Here is a 20,992-nt window from a genome sequence, read left to right as displayed (position 1 = left end):
CTCCTCCTGCTGGGGCTCAGCTGGGCATGTGAGCTCCACCACAGCCATAGGGTTTCTCTCTGTGAGATCTGCTAGGGTTGAGGGGATCCTAAACCTAAAGCCCTTGGCACAGATGAGGCATCACACCATGGTTTGATGGGCATTGGATCCCACTTGGGAAGGCAGCAGACTGATCTGTGTCTTTGATGAGCAAACAGTGCTGACAGAGGGACCACGTGCCAGTGTTGGGTTATCCCCAGCATGGTGGTCACAGGCAAAGGAGAAGAAATTCTCTGGATACCTCCTTATGAATGATAGAAGTTTTTGGAGCTGTTTCCCTGTTATTTTGAAGGAAGTTTGTGTTTCCACTTAGCTCTTTCTCTGGCAAAGCATCTCAGATACCTACTGTGGGACTGGGGTTACTGATGGCAAGACCACCCATCACAGCCCCTATCTCTGCCTGAGCCAGGCTTCAAGGGTGAATTCGGCCAGTGGGGGCTGCACGTACTTCTCCCACCCATCTCCCAGCATCAGGCAGGCTCTGGAACAGTTCTATCTGTGTTGGGGATCACAGGTCCTTTCAGAGCAAGAGACAGTCCCACCTCCTGCAGAGATCAGTGGTCAAACCCCACTCCCATCCCCAGGCACACAATGTACTGTAACCTCTGTCTCTGTGACTCTGAGGACATATCAGTGACTAAAGTCCTTTCAGAGTCAGAAACCAAGCATGAACAAACTTGGGTTGGATTAGAAAAAAACTACCTTTAATTGCAGATCCCCTACGTGACCTCACGGACCTTTGAATTTGCCCACCAGCAACGTAACAGGGAAATCTGCTGTGCTGTGCTTGAATAAAACCCCTGTCCCCCATTTCCCTTTCCTGTGAACACTAATCCTTCAGCTGGAAATCATTGCCTAAATGTAATAGGTCTATTTTCCTTCCCTGTTTCAGTGTTCCCAGGCCAGCCTGGGAAAGAGGCAGCAGTGGTCCTGGACCACACTTCAGCAGATGCTGTCCCAGTCTCCCAAGCATCCCCCTTGCACTCTCCAGCTCAGGATGAAACATCACCAACATCTCTTAAGTCAAACATGAGGCTGGCTTCTCACTCTGCTGTGCAAAACAGCTGAGCTGGCTTGTGGACAGGGGAGGGATGTAACGTGGGAACGCGCATACGGCTTCAATTTGAAAAGTGGCTAAAAATAGCTCCATGAGGCTCCCACATTCACTGAGTCTCTCCAGCAAGAGATCAATCTTTGCCAGAGAGTCCTGTAAAAGTTTTTCTCCCCTATTTTCATCTTGCTTTTTCTGGAAGCAGTAGAATTGTTAGTTTACACCAGTCTTTTACCCGCCATCAGTAGGTTCCAGAGTTAATCACTGGTACCTGAGGGCATGGCTCACCCTCCCAGAACCACCACTTTGGCTCCAGTCCTGCATCTACCCTATATGAACAACAACGTGACTTGACAAAGGACAGTCATCTATTTTTTAATTATTTTTTTTTTTGCTTTGCCAGATTTTTTGGGGCATGAGTCACTGTAAAAAGCCTCAGCTTGCTGAGCTGCTGTGAGCCAGTCCCACCGCACCTCCGGCTGGCTGCTGGGAAAGCTGGGCCTGCCAGCCAAGGCTCCTCCTGCCAGAGATGGAGGGAAAAAGCTGGAGGTGGCCAGGGTACAGGAGAGCTTTAAAATGGGACCCTGCCCAGGCTCACTGTCACTCTGGTCACCCTGTTTCCCTAACACAGCATGAGGCCACTTCCTTGCCAAGGTGGCTTATCCTGGGGGCTGTGCTGCCTGGTGAGAGGACAGTGGACACTGTGAGTGGGATACTGTCTCTGGGACGAATCCAGACTTAGGCAACAATTAGGCTGCCACAACTCCACACCCAGCCCAGCTTAGCAAATTTTGGGAGCTCTGCATGCGGTATTTTCCCACTGCAGTGATGGGACCTCTTCATCAGTACCTGGCACACCCCTGTGCCTTTGGAGAGGTGGCTCTCTTCTCCCACAGAAGCATGGCCTGCACCTCATGCTCTCCCCTGTTCATTTTGATGCCACATCCCTGAAAGCAAGGGAGGAAAACCCAGGATCCTGCCAGCTGATTCCACCACCCTCCTCACTGATTTCTCCACCTCGCCTCGACCATTAACCCTGTTATTTCCCAGTGAGCTGAGGAATGGATATCCCTTGCCCCAGATTTTATTGCAATGAAGATGACTGCCTGCCAGCTGCCACGACACTTGGCATTCCATCCTTCACAACATTTGGCTCTCCAGCCTCTGCCACAGCTCCTTAAAAAGCTGAAGCAAATTCTCCCACCTCTATGCATTGAAACACATGGCTTTGGATGGGCAAGCATCCTGCCAAGCCGGCTGGAGGGACTCACTCAGCTTGGCACTCTGAGTGCAAGCCTGTCTTCCTGCTCCGGCTGGTCTCGCTGTGTCTTAACGAAACAGGCTCTGACAACATTGTTTAATAAGGAGCCACTTTGCCTCCGGGGATGGGAGAGAAATATGGTGCCTTGACATGTGAAAGGCAAATCCCGTTTGCTCCAAAACCGTTTGCTGGAGAGCGAGGGAAGCTCGAGGAAATGGTTTTGGCTCAGAGCAATTGTAGTACTTGGGCTGCTTGACCCTGCCATCCCTGTCCCACCCATCCAGGGGTGCTCAGGGGCTTCAGTGAGGCTGGTGGGGTGCTCTGACCTGATGATGAAGGCTCCTCTGGTTTCCAGGAGTTTCCGCTCACTGCTGAAGCGCTTGAGCAGGTTGATCATGAACTTGTAGAAGTAGGAGTTCATGGTGGGGGTGGAGGGTGAGCACTCCAGGCCTTTTGTACCTGGGGAGGCAATGGGAGAGCAAATTAGAGCTGCCAGAGCCTTGCTGCCAAAGCTTTGATGAGAGAGCAGACACCAAAACATGCTCACAGCACTGAGATGATGAGGGTAGGGGCATGGAAAGATTTTCAAGCCTCATATAACCACATCTGGTTGGTTCAAGCAGAGCCAGCCCTGTCTTAGCTCTCTCCAGCCCAAGGGAAAGCATCTTATGGTGGTCACAGTCCTGGAAGCAGCACCTGGGGTTAAAATGGGATTTTTGGGAGTTCAACTCAGAGCTATTCAGCTTCAGTAGCTGCTAGACGAAGGAGTGGCTGCGGCTGTAAATTGAGCCAATCCCATCTCCTCAGACAGGGCATGTACACTCATCCCAAAACCACCAGATTGCTAGTGAGTTGAAGAGCCTGTAATCCAACCCCATAAACCACAAATGCCCCGAGCCCAGAGTGCACGTAGTGGCAGACACACACATTCAGCCCCAGGCCATAGCACAGGCACTGGTTTACACTTGGTGATGTGATTTTCCCTGAGCAGGAGCCACTTGGTACAAGTGTCATATACAATGTGCCCCAGGGCTACCATAAAGTACTGGTCAAACCACAGCAGACCTCCAGGCTTAAGGATTCTCCTGGTCTGAGACTCTTGCCAGGGAGGGCAGCGAAAGGGCCAGCTCCCAGCTCAGGGAAATATTCCCTCCAAACAAAAGAGCAGGGAGCTGGCAGGTAAAGATTGCTTTTCCCACAGTGAAACCCCAGGGGAGATGGTTTATTTAGCAGGACAGCGCTCAAAGCAAATGTTTGGAGAGAGCATTTCAAAAGCAACTTTGCAAAAAGGGGAGCTCTCTCCTTAATTTCTCCTTCAGAAAGGCCATGTCTAACTGTGGAAGGAGGGAAGAAGGAAATCCAGCACACACAAGCACCCCAAGGCTACACTCCACACATTATTTCCATCAGATAACCAAAGGAAACCTGAGCAGTTTGATTTATGGATGTTGTCTGCTTCTATGGACACTCAGTGGAGCACGGAGCAGCCAATTAAAGATGTAATTAAGCTGCCAAAGCCCAGGAAAGCTGATGGAAAAGCTGCTGGTCTGTTTTCTATCCTGCCTCTCCCAATGATACACAAGAGATACATGCAGGGCAGCTTACCCAGGTTTGGATTTAACATCTAAGAGAACATACAGAGCCAAAGAAAAAGGAAAATGAAATACAAGGTCATCCTGACCAGAACCCAGTGACCTCTTCCCGCTGGAGCTGTGTGTTCACCCACCCCTTGGTAAATCTGTAACCCCAAACCAGGCTTTGAAGCAGGCAGCTCCCTGAGCACAAGTGTTCACCATCGCATCAAGTTTCCCCTCAGCTGCAGGGAAGATGATCTGGGCAAAGGAAAAAAAAAAGGGATCCTGCTGAGCCAATGTGCTCCAAAACAAAGGTGTGTTTGTTCGAAGGCAGGGAGTACCCAGTGTGAAAATGCAGCCATGCCCCACGTGTTGTCACTACAGCTGCTCAGCACTGCTCAAAAGGGAGCAGAGACACGGTCTGGAGGTGACATGGGGCAGCTCTGCCTTCCCACTGCACCTGCCTGCAGCTCAGCCTCAAACCTCCCAGAAGAGCCTGGGAAGGCAGGTGAAGACCAGGCAGAAACTGTCTTTCAAAGCTGCAAAGTGTATTTTTGCCCATTTTCTCAGCAACTCTGAGACACTCAAACCTGGTTGTGCTGCAACACACATAGGACATCCCACCTTCATTCCCACCAGCTAACAATGCTCCAGTGCTGTAGCTTGTCTGGGGGAAGGTCTCATCTTGGAGTTTCTCTCTTCTCAAAACTCCAAAAATAGTCTCTCCAAGCCCCACAGCAGCATCAATGGCACAGTATTCTCTCCGCAAAACAAAGCCACCTTTCTGCTTCATTGTCATCTTGCATGCTTTCCAAACATTACATATCCTAAAACACATCCCAAAGGAAAAACAGGAGGAGGCAGCAATTTTTCTCTTCCCTGACAGGACCAGCACTTCTGCTGTGCAGGGGACAAAGCTGTATGGAGCTCTATGGCTGCAAGACAGACCAGCCACAAGCACCTTTAGATATGTGCTCTGAAGTGGTGCAGCATCTCCTGCATCTTCAGCTGGAGACTGGGAATGACCTGCTGGGTCAGCTGAGTATCCAAAAGTCAGAATTGCCTTGGAGAACAGATCCCAACTTGTCTGCAGGACCTTCAGTACTGCTGTTGTCTTCCATCAACTGGTTCCTGAACCTTGGACCCTTCTGCCCAGCCTAGAAGCAAGGAAGCACTGGGATAGAGAGATGATGAAAACAAGTCTGTGCCCTGTTTTTCCTAGAAGAAAGCACATGAGTCTGCCCACTCCAGGGAGCCTTTTCACCATCCTTTGCCTCTGGGAGCACTGAGACTGAACTCCAGAGGAATCATTTCTCCATCCCTTGCCCACTTGGTACACAGCAGCTATGCCTGCATGTTCTGAAAGAAGGTTTCCACTGTGGCACACCATGCCAGAGCAGCCTTGCCAATGGTCTCTAGGGCTAATGCTGGGAGTGAGAAACCAGGGTGTCGGAGTCTGCCAGGCTGTAAAAGGCTCAACCAAACCTCAGATGGAGCTTAAACAGGCAATACTTCTTCCAAGCAGGCAAAGCAGTTCTTTTCCAAAGCCTCCCAATCCTCCAAACTTCCCGTTTGCTCTGTTTACAGGATGTCTAGGAAGCGGCTGGCACCTTGTGTGCCATGGTGTAACCCTTCCTGGCGTAGCCCCGAGCTCAGCTCGCTGCCCTGCGGGTTACAGCTCAACACAGTGGCATTCCCAGCCCGACAGAACTGTAGGAGCAGCTTGTCAAGTGTTTCTCTGAAGCACGAGAGACAAGCAGGAAGAAGTGTTAAGAAAACTGTGGCATAATTAATTGAAGCTTGCACCTCTCCCCCTTTCCCTGAAGCAAGACTTTGCAGATCCGTAACCTGCCAGATCTGCTGTTAACGTAGCTGGGGCTGGTGGCACGTCACAGCTCTGCTGCTTTTTTTTTTTTTTTTAATCTGGCATGGAGGAGGGAGCTGGAAGAAGAAAGATCCGTGCTCAGAGCAATGATGAAACTCAGTCCAGACATCCACTAGAATTGGAACAAATGGGAATTTTGGCCTCAGAGGAACATCAGAGCAGTGAAACACGACAAAAGGCATGTGGGAATTGCACCTATATGGCCGCAGTGAGTCCACATCAGCCTGGGTCCTTGTAATTGAATCACAGAAGGGACCTTAAAGCTCATCTAGTTCCAACCCCCCCTGCAACAGGCAGGGACACCTTCCACTAGACCAGGTTGCTCAGAGCTCCATCCAATCTGGCCTTGAACACTTACAGGGATGGGGCAGCCACACCTTCTCTTGGCAACATGTGCCAGTAACTCATCATCCTCACAATAAAGAATATCTTTCTAACATCTAATCTAAACATATTCTGTCAGTTTTACATGATTATCCCTTGTCCTACCAATGGCTACAGCAACCTTCTTCAGCCCAGCATGCCAGACTAACAATTCTTTCCCTGGATTCCCTTCACAGACTGGGGTAGAGCCAGGGACACAAACAGGCTTCTTGGATCATCTAAGTCAACACCAACATCTGTTCCCCCAGCCATGAGTGCCAGCTCGAGCGGAGCACAGCGAATGTCTGCAAACCCCCAGTGCATCCCTGAGCGCTCACCAGCGGCTCATGCTGTTCCCATCGCCTGCGTGGCCACACTATAAATCAACCGAGACAGGCAATTAGGGATCTATATTAAGGCCCTTATAAATATATATTGCACATCACCCTGGAACATTCAGGCTGTCTGGCTGCTTGATGGGCTGAGCTGTGTCGAGACCTACAGTATCCAAAGTGTCCCCACACTGCTCTGGGTGAGCCCGGCAGACTCTGACACTAACTTGGATTTTCCTATCTCAGCCACAAAGTTCTGAACTTCACCCTGGCATAAAACATAACTTCTATTAATTTACTGTAATTGGTTTCAAACTAGTCTTAATTAAAACCGGTGTGGACTTGCTTAACTCCATTGAAACCAAATTGAAATAAGATTGGAGCAGAATTGATTCCTTTCCGAAGCAAGCTAAAGCTGGGTAAGCTGGTTAAAGAGTATCCACAAGGGTATTTGCGGTGGTTTAGCTAAAATGATTTACCGCAATCTCTAATTGAAGCAATTTCAGCTCGGATATAGGGAGGGTAAGCTAAGAGTTGGCGAGGCCAAGCATCCTTCCCACCCGAGTGCTTTCCCCAAGGCATCATGTTTCCAGCTCAGCCCGGAGAATGATCTCCCTCAGCTCTTCTGGGAGCAACAGGGATAAACCCGGCGGCAGCCGGAGCTGGTCCGTGAGCCTTCAACCCGCCCGAGCGCCAGCGGCGTGGGAGTCGGCACTGCCAGATGGTGCTCGGCGAAACCCCGGGCAGCGACGTGGGAATCTGCGCAGCGTCTCCCCCCGGCAGCCTTCCCCAGGATGTTTTGAATTTTAGCTTTTGCAAACACAGAGTGGTGAAGCCTCATGGAGCAAGATAAAAATAGAGCTGTAAAAAAAAGGCAAATCCTCCCCTCCTCCTCCCAGAAAGCCGGCGCAGGGCGTAGCTGGAAACAGATGTGAACATGTCGGCAGCTCAGCTGGGCTCTGGAAAACCTCCACTCTCCCCTTTCCAGAGCACAGGAGGCTGCTGACGAAATAAACACACCAAAATTCTGGATTGCACAGCCAGGGGCTGTGCTCAGCCTGGTTTTGTTTGGACACACATGGATGTTTCTCCCCACCCTACCTGGCTAAAGGGTTTGTAATGGGTTTGTAATGGTTTAATGGTTGTAAGTTTAACGGTTGTAAGGGTTTACATGGACTTCAACATCTCAACAGAAAGGGGATCTTTCTCAAAATATGTACTCCAGACAGGTTGGGATACATATTTTGATGCCAAATCAGGCTTTTGCTGCTCCTTGTTCTCCCCACCTTATGCAGGGTCTGTGCTCATGGCTGCCTTGGAGGAAGGCAGCAGGCAATGATAATCCTGATGGTTTTCCTACTAAGGTTAGCAGTCCACTATTGCCCCATTTTTCTTTGCTAAGGTAAATCAATAAGCAAAAATGCAGCAAGGGTATAGCTCAGCATTGTTCAGGAGCACAAAGTACCCAGCAGAGATGCAAACCAGGAATGGTTAAGCTTCATGGTGAGCTTAGAGTGGGTTGAGGCTCCTGCATGGAAAGGTGAAGTATATGGAAGATAACCTGAAGGAATAAGCAGCAATGGGGTTTACAGGGCTGTTTTCACACCAATATTCATTCTGCTAGTTTGTTTTTCACCTCATTCCTCACCTCACCCTACAAATTCCTCACAACATCTTTGGGAAACTGAGGCAGCCCAGCAAAGTAACTCCAAAGGAGGGCTTGGCTACAAGTGATTTATCTACACCACCAACTTCTCCTTTGTCCACCACTACAAATCAGTAATCCCAGCTGTTATTTGGGAATCCCCAGGCTTTCTGGCTGGCTGTATGCTGTGGCTATCTCAGGAGGGATGGATACCTGGAGACACGCCAGGCGAGTTAACACTACATCTGGATGGTCTCTCCTGGGGCTTTCCACAGCATCCCAGCTCTGCTGCTACACTGCATCCAGGAAAACAAACAGATCACCCCTGCTCTCAAATTCCTCTCCTCCTCAAGAGGCAGAAGAACGTTTTTGACAGTCAACACTCCTGAAACTGCTTCATGCCAGTAAGAAAAGAGATGCCACAGACACCAACCATCAGGAACCAGACTGCTGAGCTCAGAGCACTCAGGACAGCCCTCTTTTCTCTTGCCTGCTTGGCTCCTCTGCTCCCTGCTGTCACCCTCCTGATTCTACAAAAACTGTTGGAACCTGGCTCCTACAAGAGCAAGTGGTTACTGGTGTGATGTCATCTGCCTCACTGCTTTTTGTGGGGAGGATGAGTAAGGAAGGGTTTCACTTTTATCCTTCTCTAACACTGGAAATAGCAGTTTAGCAAATCTGTGCCACCTGACAAGAAACTACCTTCTCTTTTCTACCTTTCATGGACCTTCTGCACACTACAGACTCTCACCTGATGTTTGCAGAGGCTGCCCTAACATTTTACAGACTATTTGGAGGTGGGACCTTGTAATACGCTGCCACCTCTGCAGATCTACGATAACACAATTGAAGCAACAGACAATGAAAAGGGAGTGGTTTGGCTACTGAGATTAAAATCCCCCCCAAGATATGTCAAAAGCAAACCTCTAACACAGAGTATCTCCACTCTGGAATGCTGCATGTTCTCCAGGGGGGATACAGCAAGACTGAACTCAACAGACTACATTTCTCAGGGACTTCTAGCAGTCTCCTCCAGAGTAATCCACTGACTCTATGGGATATCTATGGTCTGCCAGTGGAAAACAATGACCTCAGGCACTTCAATGACTCCACACATGGAGTCAGACTCCCAGTAAACATCCTATAGCATGAGGTACTCAGAGGGTGCAGCACTGTCCCCACCACCTCCGGCAGGAAGCCAGGCAGGAGAGACCGGACCAAGCTGGAGAGGAAACAAAGGGCTGTAACTGCTTCACCTTACAAAGCTGTGCAGAAAGGAAGGAAGAGATGTGTGCAAGAGTTACCCTGTGCAAAGCAGCAGCTGGTCTGGCATCCTTTTGGAATGAGCTTTTGTCTCTTGTGCAGAGCAGAGCTGTAGATGAGGCTGGAGGGCTTCCACCTATGGTATCATGGGGCGTTTTGGGTTGGAAGGGACATTTAAAGGCCATTTAGTCCAACCCCCTTGCCATGGGCAGGGACACCTCCCACTAGACCAGGTTGCTCAGAGCCCCATCCAACCTGGCCTTGAACACTTCCAGGGATGGCACTTCACATCTCTGGGCAACCTCTTCCAGTGCCTTGCACTCCTCACAATGAAGAATTTCTTCCTAATACGTAACCTAAAATTACTCTCTTTCAGCTTGAAGCCATTCCTCCTTGTCTTGTCACTCCATGCCTTGTCCAAAGTCCCTGTCCAGTTTTTCTGGAGCCTTTTCAGGCAATGGAGGAGGCTTTAAGGTCTCCCTGGAACCTTCTCCAGGCTAAACAAGCTCAGCTCCCAGTCTGTCTCCTTATTAGAGGTGCTCCAGCCTCTGATCATCTCTGTGACCTCCTGCGGGCTTGCTACAACAGGTCCGTGTCCTTCCTGTACTGAGGACCCCAGATCTGGATGCAGTCTTCCAGATGGGGTCTCATCAGAGTGGAGTAAAGGCACAGAACCACATCCCTTTACCTGCTGACCTCGGTGACAATCACTCTCAGGTCATCTGCTACTTGTTTCAACTTCTACAGAGCTGGAAAAGACACTCCCAAAGCAAAGCAGGCACTGGATTCCCATTGTACTGACCAGACTGACACTTGCACAATCACTCCAAAGACTGGGAAGCTCTTGGGCACAGCCCTGCAGCCCTTGTCCCTGGAAAAGTGGGCAAAAGGTACCAAGGAGACACTCCTGGAGGCCAAAACCAGCCATGCTTCCCAGGAGCAGTCAGGAGGAGATGCCGGGTCTCCCCGGCAGTGCTGAGCTGGGCTGGCCCCAGTTCATTGTGCTTGGAGAAGGCGTCGAGGGCAGCTGACCTTACGTAACCGGAGAACAAAGTGGCTAAATAAAAACTGGAGCTGGGAACGGGCTGCGGAAGTGGGACACGGCTTTCCTGACTAATCAACCAGCATCTGAAGGAAACCGAACTCAATGGCAGGGAAACAACTGCATAAACACATCCCGAGGGAAGAAAGGGAGAGAGAGGAAACGCGGGGAAGACCATGGGGGCACTGGCCCCTTCCACCTCCACTCTGCCCTTACTGCTTGGCTAGCAAAGCCTGGAGCGCCAGGACAGAGAGCACAGCAGGAAATCTGCCACGAGCTCAAGCATTTCAAAGGGTGACCTTGCTTGTTTACCTGCAAAGCCACCAACTGCACACTTGGAAGGGCCTCTGGGACAGGAGAGGACTTGGGCTGGGATAGCTCAGCAGCTCTCCTCCCACTGTTGGTTTCAATGGCAACTCAGTCTGAAGTGGATGAAGGGAATGGAGAGATTTAACCCTGGGGAGAAGTGCTGGGACCCTGCAGCCTCCACTCTGATGGGGCAACAACATCCATCCTACTGCCAATACAGCACTGTCTGAACCACAGCACCCTAGGGAACTATCCCAGTACAAAAACAGTGACTCCAGAAAGGGGTGCACCCTCTCTCAGCTGCCAGCACCTCATGATTTTTGCCTGGGAAGGGCAGAGTTTTGGCTCACTTGCTCTCACCACCAGGGATCACGCTCAGACACGGCGATTTCCACTGGACACTGTACTGCTCCAAAAAGTTCTCCCTTCAAGCAATCCTCTGGCAAAAGGAATATTTTTCAGGAGCCTCTGATTTTCCAGGCATAATCCAGGAAGGTCCTGGCCCAGCTCTGACCCTCAATTTCCCCGGGGGAACTCCCCAGCAGCCCATCCGGTCTCAGCCTTGGGTGGTCAAAGCCAGAAAGGACCAGGGCCATGATAAACGCCCAAGGCCAATGAACCAGCTCCTTTTTCCCCTCCCCAAAAACATCTGCCTTTGGTTAAATGCCAATGACCCTGCAAAGCTCAGCTCCAAATAAATTCTTAAGGAACAATTTTCTGGTGCATTATAGGGAAGAGGAAAATGGGTGCAGAAGCCAGAGCCCACTAGGACCTGTGTGGGGGCAAGATGTCCCACCCTGGGGCAACGGGAGCTGCAGCTCCAGCAGATCTACTCCAGGAGGGGAGAGCCAGACTCTTTTTAAAGGTTACACTTGAGTAAGTGAAGCCAAGTTGCTCTTCCAGATAGCTAACAGGGGCCACGGCAGTCGTTAGGATCCACGCCATCCAGCCTGCTATTTTTAGATCATCCAGAAGGAAGGAAACCTCAGACAACCATCAGTGCGAGCTGAACTGCAGCTCCTCAGCTGCTTGGCCAGCACTGCAGGAGCTGCTCCACCCAGGCAGTCTCACTTCTGACAGTGGGAGGATGGATGAGACTTGCAGAAAGCTGGGGAGGTCACCAGCCCTGCAGCCCTGACCTCTCCATTGCAGAGATAAAGCTGCCAGCAGGAAACAGGTAGATCCGCAAAAAAAAAAAAAATCCTACCCTGAACAGCCAAAGACCTGAGCTGGTTGCTGGTGCAGACATTTATAAGACCAGGGAGGGGTGAGTGATCCAGGATGTTCAGAGAAAGCAAAGCCTGGGGATGGGAAAGCAAAGCCTCTCACTCTGGTGGTGATTTGCAAGGCCCTATGGCTGCATCCTGTGCAGGGAGAGGCAGCCTTGGCTCAGTGCTTGCCTTGCAATCCAAAGCTCACATGAAACGTGCTTTTGGCTGGGACGACCTGGCCTGGGGAGTACAACAGGGAGGCCCTTAAATAGCAGCAGAGGAGGAGAAGGAGAAGCCAAGCAACTGTAAAGCAGGAACCACAGACAAGGGAAGGTGAAAAAAATTTCCTCGTGTGCAGGGATAATTAATGAAAGGTTGTTTTTTTTAATCCCTCAAGTCCCCACAAAATAGGATCTTCCCTCTTCATCTCTCTCCTGAGGTTTTGCCAGACACTCAGAGCAACATAACAATTCATAGCCAATGTGGGCAGCCTGGCACAGGGATCCCTCTGCAGATCTATGGATGTTTTGGAGATCTGGGATTGCAGCCAGCATCTCATCCTGCACTGATTCTAGGGCTCTGAGGGCTTTTACAAGGAGAAAAGAGACTGGAGCCCAAGGTCCCATAAAAAATAGGACAACGACATCTCTCCACACTGGCCTCTGGAGCATCCTGCTGCTAAACTGAGCCCTAAATCCCCGAAACATGAATTAGGGGAAAGAGCAGTAAAAATAAAAGCAGAGCCCTGGTCTGGGCAACAGCAGACTTGATCCCCAAACTGTGCTGGGTAGGGATGAAGACATTGATTTATTACTGTAAAATAAGCTTCTCCTTTTTCCTGAGCAAACCTGACTGGTGCCATGGAACACGGAGAGAGCCCAGGAGCAGGGAGGCACGGAGCTGTGGCACAGGGGCACTCACTGGAGGAGCTCAGCTGGCCAGCCCTGGCTGGGACATGAAGCTCCACCGGGCCAGGTCGCGCATCGGAGCCATCGGAGGGACCATGACCCTCCTCTGTCTGTCCTGCTGGGGAAGAAGCGATCTCAGCCAGCAATTCCAGGTCCTTCAGGATAACCTGCGGAGAGAGGGATGGTGCAGGGTGAGCTTCCCTTCCAAATCCACATACAGAGAGGGTGGGCTGGGAAGCAAACACCAAATCCCAGCACACTGAGGAAGGTATAGTAAAAGACTAGGGCTACCTAAAAAACTCCAAGTGGCATTTCAAATGTTTGCAGAGGGGACGGGGAAGGAAAGACAAAAGAGAAAAAACACCCAGTTTCTACTCTGAGAGTCCTGAGGAAGCATATGAAATTAAACCAAATTTACACAACCAGGAATAAGGTTTGTTTTCCCCTTGTCCCACTCTGTGGAAGTCTGAGATTTGTGTTCCCATCATAACCTCAGATCTGGGACAATTCCAGCAAGAGCACAGGGATGTTCTGGGGGCACATACCAGCCAGCTCCCCTCTGCAAAGCAGCATCCCAGGGAAGGCTCAGCTCAGGATGCCAAGGCACAGCTGCCATTCGGATTTCATAGCTCTTTCTTTCCAGAAGTCACCAAATTGGTCTATATATAGCACTTCTGGAGAAGTTATTACTGGGTGGGTTTTTTTTTTCCATCCTCAACCCTTCTCGAGTCTCAGGCTATTTTGGGTCCCCCTTCATTCAAATGTCCTTGGGTTGAAAGTTTCATCAGCCGTCCTTGATGCTCTAAGTGCAGCAGGGCTGTGCAGAGCAAAAAAGCTGCCAAAAAGGGTCAACTGCCACGTCTTTACCCCTCAACATCTGGCAGAGCACATCCCAACCACCCTCTGCCCACCAGCACAGTATCCCAGGCTTTCCTTGTGTTCTCACAATGAATCTTTCTGAAGAGCTGCAGTTATATAGGAGTTTTAGTTTCTGAGCTAACATAGAAAACCCCTCCCCCTGGAAAAACAAAAAGCCAATTTTTTTTTCCTTTAAATTATCTGGAAAACACAACCCCTGAAAATCAGAGAGAGAAGCTCCTGGGTTTTTCTTTTGCACAGGTATCTTAAGATGAGTGCATTTTTGGGGCTTTTTTTTTTGTAATTAAGGCTGATTTTCAAGCCCCCAGCAGCCTCAGAGCAGGCAGTGTGGTGTCTAGGCTGTGTAGGGTGTAGAGGCAGTGGTGAGGAAGCAGCCTGCCACAGGCACCACAAGGCTCCAACACGCCTGGGAAGACCCTGTGCCTATAAACATGATTAAGTCTCAACTCACAGCTCCCAAAGGCAGGTTAAAAAAAAAAACAAAAAAACAAAAAAAACCCCCCGATAACAACTTGTACTGCTGTCCCTGAAGAATACAGCACCTCTGTGATGCTGTCAAGGCTGGGAGCTCACTGCCAGCGTGGGAGGACATGGCCATCACCAGCCTTCACCCTCTTCCAGGGAGAGGAGTCTGTGGTCCCTGGCAGAAGGAAGACCTTGGTCCTCTCTCCCTGCCTGGATTTCAAGCACCTGTGGCTCAGACAGAATGATGCTGGCTGTGTTTTGTTTCAAGTGGAGGATGTCCCTGAGCAGAGCTCACTCCTGAAGCCCTGTGTAGGTTCTCTAGTGGCTAATCATGTGACCCAGCTGAATGGAGGATGTCCCTGAGCAGAGCTCAGGCTGCTGGTCTCCTGAAGCCCTGTGCAGGTTCTCTAGTGGCTAATCATGTGACCCAGCTGAACTTGCAGCCTTTGAACAGGCACCAACTTGGTTCTCAGGCTCTCACAATGGGGAAATAACACCCATGGAGGTTTCCAAGTCATGTTGGCTGAAACTGGCAAAGGAACTCGGGGCTTGGCAATGAGCACTGGCAGTCAGGCAAGACCCAGGACTCTCATTCATGTGGTGCATTTTGCCAAGCCCAACACAACCAGGAGCTGAGGCCCTGTGTGGTTGATGTACAGCATGACCTGGCCACTCATGACTGCCTTCCTGCTGCACTCACTGCTGCCCTGGTGCCCCCACCCAGCCACATCATCCAGCTGAGTTTTCACCAGCAGCTCTGACAGCTTTAGGAAACATGATCAAGCCCCCAGGCTAAGCAAGAAACAACCCTGCTGCATCCCAAAGCTTTCAGAGTCATGCCTTGAGGTCAGATCCTTAATCCAGCCTCTCAGAGCTGCATCATGAGCCTCATCTCTGAGATCCTGCTTGGGAACAGGATGCTCTGGCCAGGGTAGCCAGGGCAGCAGTGACCAGCACCACTGGAGGGTAAGCATGGACCTCACAAGCTTTGGAGAGGTTAAGGAATATCCCCCCTGTGGTAGGCTACAGGCAGGAGGTGGAAAAACAGCATAGGCTGAATTTTGCAACTGAAAAACATGAAGGAAGTAACAAACAGGAGGGATCAGTACATGAGCATTGTGAGGAAGAGCAGGCAGCAAAGACCTGGGGTTTTCCAGCCGTGGGAAAGAGGCAGGAAGCTCCAGCTCCCGCTGATTCTTCCCCGCATGCTCTGGAGAGGTTTCCCAGCTGGGGACAGAGGAAAGGCAGGAGTGCTTGGTATGCACTGCACATCCCTGTGCTAAGCAAAGCTGGAGCTGGCGGCTGGCTTTGTGCGAGCCAGGAGGCTGTAAGAAAGCAATATCCTGCCATTGCCATGGCAACGGCCGGCTGCGCCAGGAGCGAGCTGGTCCCATCCCTCAGGAACCCAGCGGCCTCGGACCGACAGCGCCGGAGCACGAGCGCCAGAGCCCTGCCCAGCTGCCAGGCACAGGTGTGATCCCGACAGCCAGCCCGGAGGATCAACCCCCAAGGGCGTTTTCCTGATCCCCAGGGGCTTTCTGGGAGTTTTCCAGTGGTGATGAGCACAGGACAGTGTGCCCTGCTGTGCCAAATGTGTGCCTGCTTAGTGTAAATAGGAAGAGCAGCATCATGATGGATGGGAGACCTGTTCAATGTCTCAAGCCATTCCCAGCACAGGGATGAAGAACAGCATGGAAGAGGACGAGCTCTGGGTGGCCGGGGAATGAGAAGCAGGTTTTCAGACAGTTATAAATAAGCAGCTATTTCTCCTCTCTGAGAATAGGCAAGATTTCTCCCTGCATTGCCTCCAGAGCATGGATTTTGAGGGCACACACAACTGTCAGCTTCTCCAGATCTAGGTCAGGTTAATTTGCTGCTTGTTCTGGTTGAATGGAGCCAAGACCAGCTCTGCTGGCAGTGGCACGGGGGGAAGCAGCCCTGGATGGTGTGTGCTGGATGGGATGCACCTCCCTGTGCGTGCAAAGTGGTGCCTCGGTGCTCCTGGAAGAGGAGGGGCATTGCCTCTTGTCAGAAAACTGCGCTGGCCCCAGCCCAAGGCAGAGGAAGGAGAGGAGACCCCAAATGTGCTGCAGACCCCTGGGAGTGAGACTTAGCATCCCACAGCACATGACGACTACTAGGAGACACCAGAGCAGGCTGCAGCAGCAGCTCCTGGGACACATGCAGTGGCAAGGGTATGGACTGGCTCCTCAAGGTGTTGTCCTTGCTGGCATTTACAGATAAGCTGTGAAAAAAAGGAATAAATTAAAATGCCTGTGTGCAGCATCCTTCTGGGTGGCCTTGGATGTCCTAGTGGACATCTAATATTCCCTGGGCAATGAAATGGGGCACTCAAGATCAGGCTATTCTTGCCAAGGAGAAGATGGGAATTCAGCTGAAGCAAGATACTACCAGGACAGAAAACAAGAAAATTAAGGGCTGCAAAGCACTTCAAAGGGGCTCAAGAATCTGTGAGGCTGTGGAAAACCCCATGCCATTTCCAGGATGGGCAATGGCATGGGGTTGTGGTGGAGAGATCCAGTGGGAACAAGGAAAAGCCAAGGATGCTGCTAGGTGCTTCCTCCTTCTCCACAACATAAACACAGCCCCATTTGTTTTATATTTTTCCTCTTTCCAATGCCTTTAGCTGTATCCAGGGAAGGAGGTGAGCATGGGCAGGCAGTCCTGGAGCCAGGAGTGGCCAGGAGCTAGGCTGGCCGAGCCCCAAACACACACAGTGTGAAAAGCAAACTTCCATCTCTCCCTGCCTCCAGCAGCTTTAAAGACAGAAAAAGAAAAGAAAACCCACCATTAATCTTCCCACACCAATTTAACCAAACCTCTTTTCAGGTCCCCAACACAGCAACTTTTATCCTCTGATCTTGCCAAGATCTACTTTTTTTGCCTTCTGAGGAGAGGATGGGGAGCAGACGGAAGGCAGAAGGCCTGGGGGCTTCTCCTCTCCTCCCCAGGGCAAATCCTGCCAGGTCACGCTGACACATGCTCACAGCACCAGCAAATACAGCTGGCAGTGGGGGAAGGCACTTGGTAATAGAGCTACAGCCATCCCAAAACAAGCTGGAACCTGAAAACTCACTGCCCACCCTTCTGCTTTTGTAGATTCCTCACTGTCCCTGCTGCTGGGGGTGTGAGGGCCAGGCCTGCAGCACCCAACACTGTCACAGCTCAGAGAACCCCTTTAAATGTGTTTAATTAGTGCACAGGGAGCTTAACAGGCCACCTGATGCCAGTCAGGTCAGGATGCCAAGGAGGTATTTAACAGAATCATAGAATCCCAGAATATGCTGAGTTGGAAGAGACCCACAAGGACCATCGAGTCATGGAATCATTACGGTTGAAAAAAAAAAATCTAAGATCACTGAGTCCAACTGCCATGCTCACAACCAAGCCATGTCCAAGTGCCACAAGTTGAAGGGCAGGGAAAGATGCAACACAGGTCCAGCTGGTGGAATGGGGCTGGAACAGCCCTGGAGTATCCCTTCAGGCCATGCTCTGGGAGGCTGGATGCCTGCAAACCCGTGAAACTCAACACCCACAGACCCAGAGCTCATGACAGGCAAAGGGTTTGCTTTTATTTGCTGTCTCCCACCCACCACCTCCCTCTGCACGCAGGGAACCAGGCACCCAAAGCCCAACTCACCAAATCCTGCATCCTACATCTCCATCCCACCCTAGACCCTCTCCGAGTCAGCTTCCCAGGACAGAGATTGCCTGTCCTCCATGGCAGTCAGGTTTTCTGTGGTTTTAGTGTGCTCCATAACTTCACTCAGCAATGCTACAAGCACCACCTCAAGCCCAGATTGCCAGTTTACCCCAGTTGCTCACTATACACATAAACTGCATATACGTATGTATATGTAAGTTAGGAAATTGTGTTCTGAAACTGGGGCTAAGCCAAGAAGCTCCCTACGGATCATACTCCCCACAAAGAAACTTCCTATTTCTGCAGGATGCAGCACATAGATAATTGTTAAACAAGGTGGTCTTGAGTCCACTGAGAAAGCATCACCCCAACTTCTGCTTACAGGCTGCTTCCACTTATGGCAAACCAGGCTAACCACATTTTCCACTATCCAACTGGAATTATACACATTTCTTTTTACCCCATTTCAGTCCCAAGCTCATCCTCAGGGTCCCTCTTGAAAACCAGTTGCCTCTTTGCTTCAGTACCTCATAGCTTTGAGTCTCCCTTCAGAGAAGCTTTACCACCAAAACAAGTTTTAATAAAGTCAGGCATACATATATTACAGTTCTCCTCTTTGCAGTCTTTAGCTTACACCCTCTGATTTGCATCAGGTCACAATATTTCGGCTGTGGCAGGTGAAAGGCCAGGAGCTGGAAGACAATGGCTCTAAACCAACAGAGCAAAGCTCCTAACCAAGCCACACTAAGACAGCTATTTGCTTTGGCATAAGCCTTTGTTCAGTGCCATTGTACTGGGGTCGGGTGTGACAGGAGAAGCTCGCCAGGATTCAGTGTGACAGCAGAGCTCAGAGCAGGGCAGAGACCTGGCTTTGAAACCCTGCAGTGCTGCCGCAGGACATGCAAAGGAAAGAGATGACTATCAGTATATGACCATCCCAGGGTTTTCTTCTAGTTTAATACTGGAAGCCCAAGAGAGGGCAGAACGTTTCAGCTTCTTGTGGGAAGTTGGCTTGAGGGCCACGTAGAGGTTCAAGCACATCACATAATGATTTAGGTTGGAAAGGACCTTTAAACACCATCTGGTTCCAACCCCCATGCCATGGGCTAGGACAACTTCTGCTAGATAAGGTTGCTCAGAGCCCCATCCAACCTGAACACTTTAATGGATGGGGCAGACACAGATTCTCTCAGCAACCTGTGCCAGTGTCTCACCATCCTCACATGGAAGAATTTCTTCTTAGTAACTCATCTAAACCTGCCCTCCAAAGTCAGCAGTAGCCAAGGCTTAGTTCACTCTCTCTAGAGAAGGTCACCAACTCTTGAGGAGACTTCTGAAGAAGTGCTTCTGTACTCAAAGCCTTGTCCAGCCACTGGGCAGGTTTTCATGTTAGCAGAGTTGAGGAAGCCAGCCTATCCTGCTTCACATCAGACACCAGCTCCACCTCATGCGTCATTCCTGCATGACTCAGACAAAAGTCCCAGCACAACTTTCAACCCCCAACAAGATTGAGGGGAGCAGATAAGCAAACAGGAACATGTTCAGCCATAAAGAAACCACTCCATTTTGGAGGCAGAAAAAGGAAAACAAAGCAAAGAAAGAAAGTGAGTAGCGTCACTGCTTCACAGCTTTCTCAGAGATGCCTCAGCTCCCATTGTGTTCACTTCAGCTCAGTGCTCGGATCCATTCAGAATCCAGGGAACAGAGAGACTACATCCAAAGCTGCCTTTGCACCATGAATTTACAGAGGAGGAAGACTGAAGAACATGTCTTCTTTTCAGCAGTGCCTATCAGCAGTGGTGCCTTTAGCCTGCAGGTGGAAAGGTCCCACTCACTGCTCCCAAACAGCATGTCCTAACTTTTCATCTTCCCTACCATCAGTTTTTCAACCAGGACAGCAAGACTCCTACAGACAAACCAAGCAGACATTACAGAAAAACCTACTCCCAGCAGGATCTGGTTACGTCTTGTAAGGAAGTTTTCAAGCACATCAAATTTTAAGCAGGGCTTTTATAGATTGCCTTCAAAAGCAGGTCTCAAACGCAGGACAGAACATCTCCCTGTCAGGAAAGCACAGGAAGCAGCATGAGGTGACGCAGTGCAGCAGCACAGCATCTGACAGCCAGGAATCCTGGATCCTGACTTGTCTACATATCAAAGGGAACTGCCTGCTTCAGCTTTGCTCCAACTTCTCTGTGCTGCCTTTGTGAATCTTAACTACGTCTCTTGACCATTTCTTTACTGGCACAGGAGAATTGGGTAGGAAGGGGAATAGGAGAGATGGCAGAGATGACTCAGGACACTGCAGATGCATCATGAGATACTGGCCCCTGTTCAGCACACTGGAGGTGGTGCAACACCCTGTGCCACTTGAATGACAAAAACAAGGGGGAGAACTTAAGGGGCATGGATCTGGCTCCATCCAGCGTGAGTCTTCCTTTGCTTTGAGCTTGATTATTTATGGCAAGTGCAGATAGAGACTGAGAGCAGCTCAGCAAGACAAGACCTTAAAAATTCAGTCTGGTGCACAGACTAGCACTGACCCTCCAAAGCCAGATTGTCCTTTGGTGAGGAGCTGGTGACAAACAACAGCTCCAGGGCACATCAGCAGAATGACAGGTAGCCTCCAAACTGTGTACAGAGGCCAGGGGAACTCTAGGCACTACAGAAAGATGTTCAACCTTGTTGGGAATAAAGATGACACTGACACTGCTGCCAAGCAGGTTCCCTTGGGGAGGGCAGCATCACAGGACAAACACAAACCCCTCTGAAGATGTGTGTACACTCGTGCTACACCACACAACGTGCACAGCCCCATCTGGAAAGAGGAGGAAGATGCTTCCTCATCAGAGCTGATGTTTAGCTCACACAGGCTCCCATGCTGACCAGGTGATCCCCAGGCTGTTATCCAGGAGCTTCTGGGAGGCAGGGGGGTCACAGCCTGCAGGTGACATGGGACAATATGACTTTGCACACAAATACTGTACTGGCTAAGCAAGCACCCCATATCCCCTTACCTAACAGGCACTGACACAGCAGGTTAGTTAGTTCAGAGTGTCCTCGTCAATCCCAAAAATGTCCAGCTCAAAACCTCTCTACTA

The 20,992-nt window shown here is 50.4% G+C and overlaps 1 protein-coding gene across 3 annotated transcripts in view; it reads right to left on the bottom strand.

The window, feature by feature from the left end:
- The window catches only part of VAC14 (VAC14 component of PIKFYVE complex), a 59,419-nt gene that overhangs the window by 18,100 nt on the left and 20,327 nt on the right, over positions 1 to 20,992 (bottom strand). For all 3 annotated transcript variants that reach the window (XR_005628908.1, XR_005628907.1, XM_039721368.1), the window contains exons 13-14: positions 12,897 to 13,050; positions 2,678 to 2,810 (exon numbers count right to left, since the gene is read on the bottom strand). Coding sequence is in view for 1 of the 3 variants with exons in the window: in XM_039721368.1 (XP_039577302.1) it covers positions 2,678 to 2,810; positions 12,897 to 13,050 (287 nt within the window). In the remaining 2 variants the exon portion in view is untranslated. The remainder of the gene's footprint in view (positions 1 to 2,677; positions 2,811 to 12,896; positions 13,051 to 20,992) is intronic.

Source organism: Passer montanus, unplaced genomic scaffold (assembly GCF_014805655.1).
Source record: "Passer montanus isolate IOZ18808 unplaced genomic scaffold, ASM1480565v1 scaffold45, whole genome shotgun sequence".
NCBI classification, from domain to species: domain Eukaryota; kingdom Metazoa; phylum Chordata; class Aves; order Passeriformes; family Passeridae; genus Passer; species Passer montanus.
This window is presented reverse-complemented; position numbering and strand designations above follow the sequence as displayed.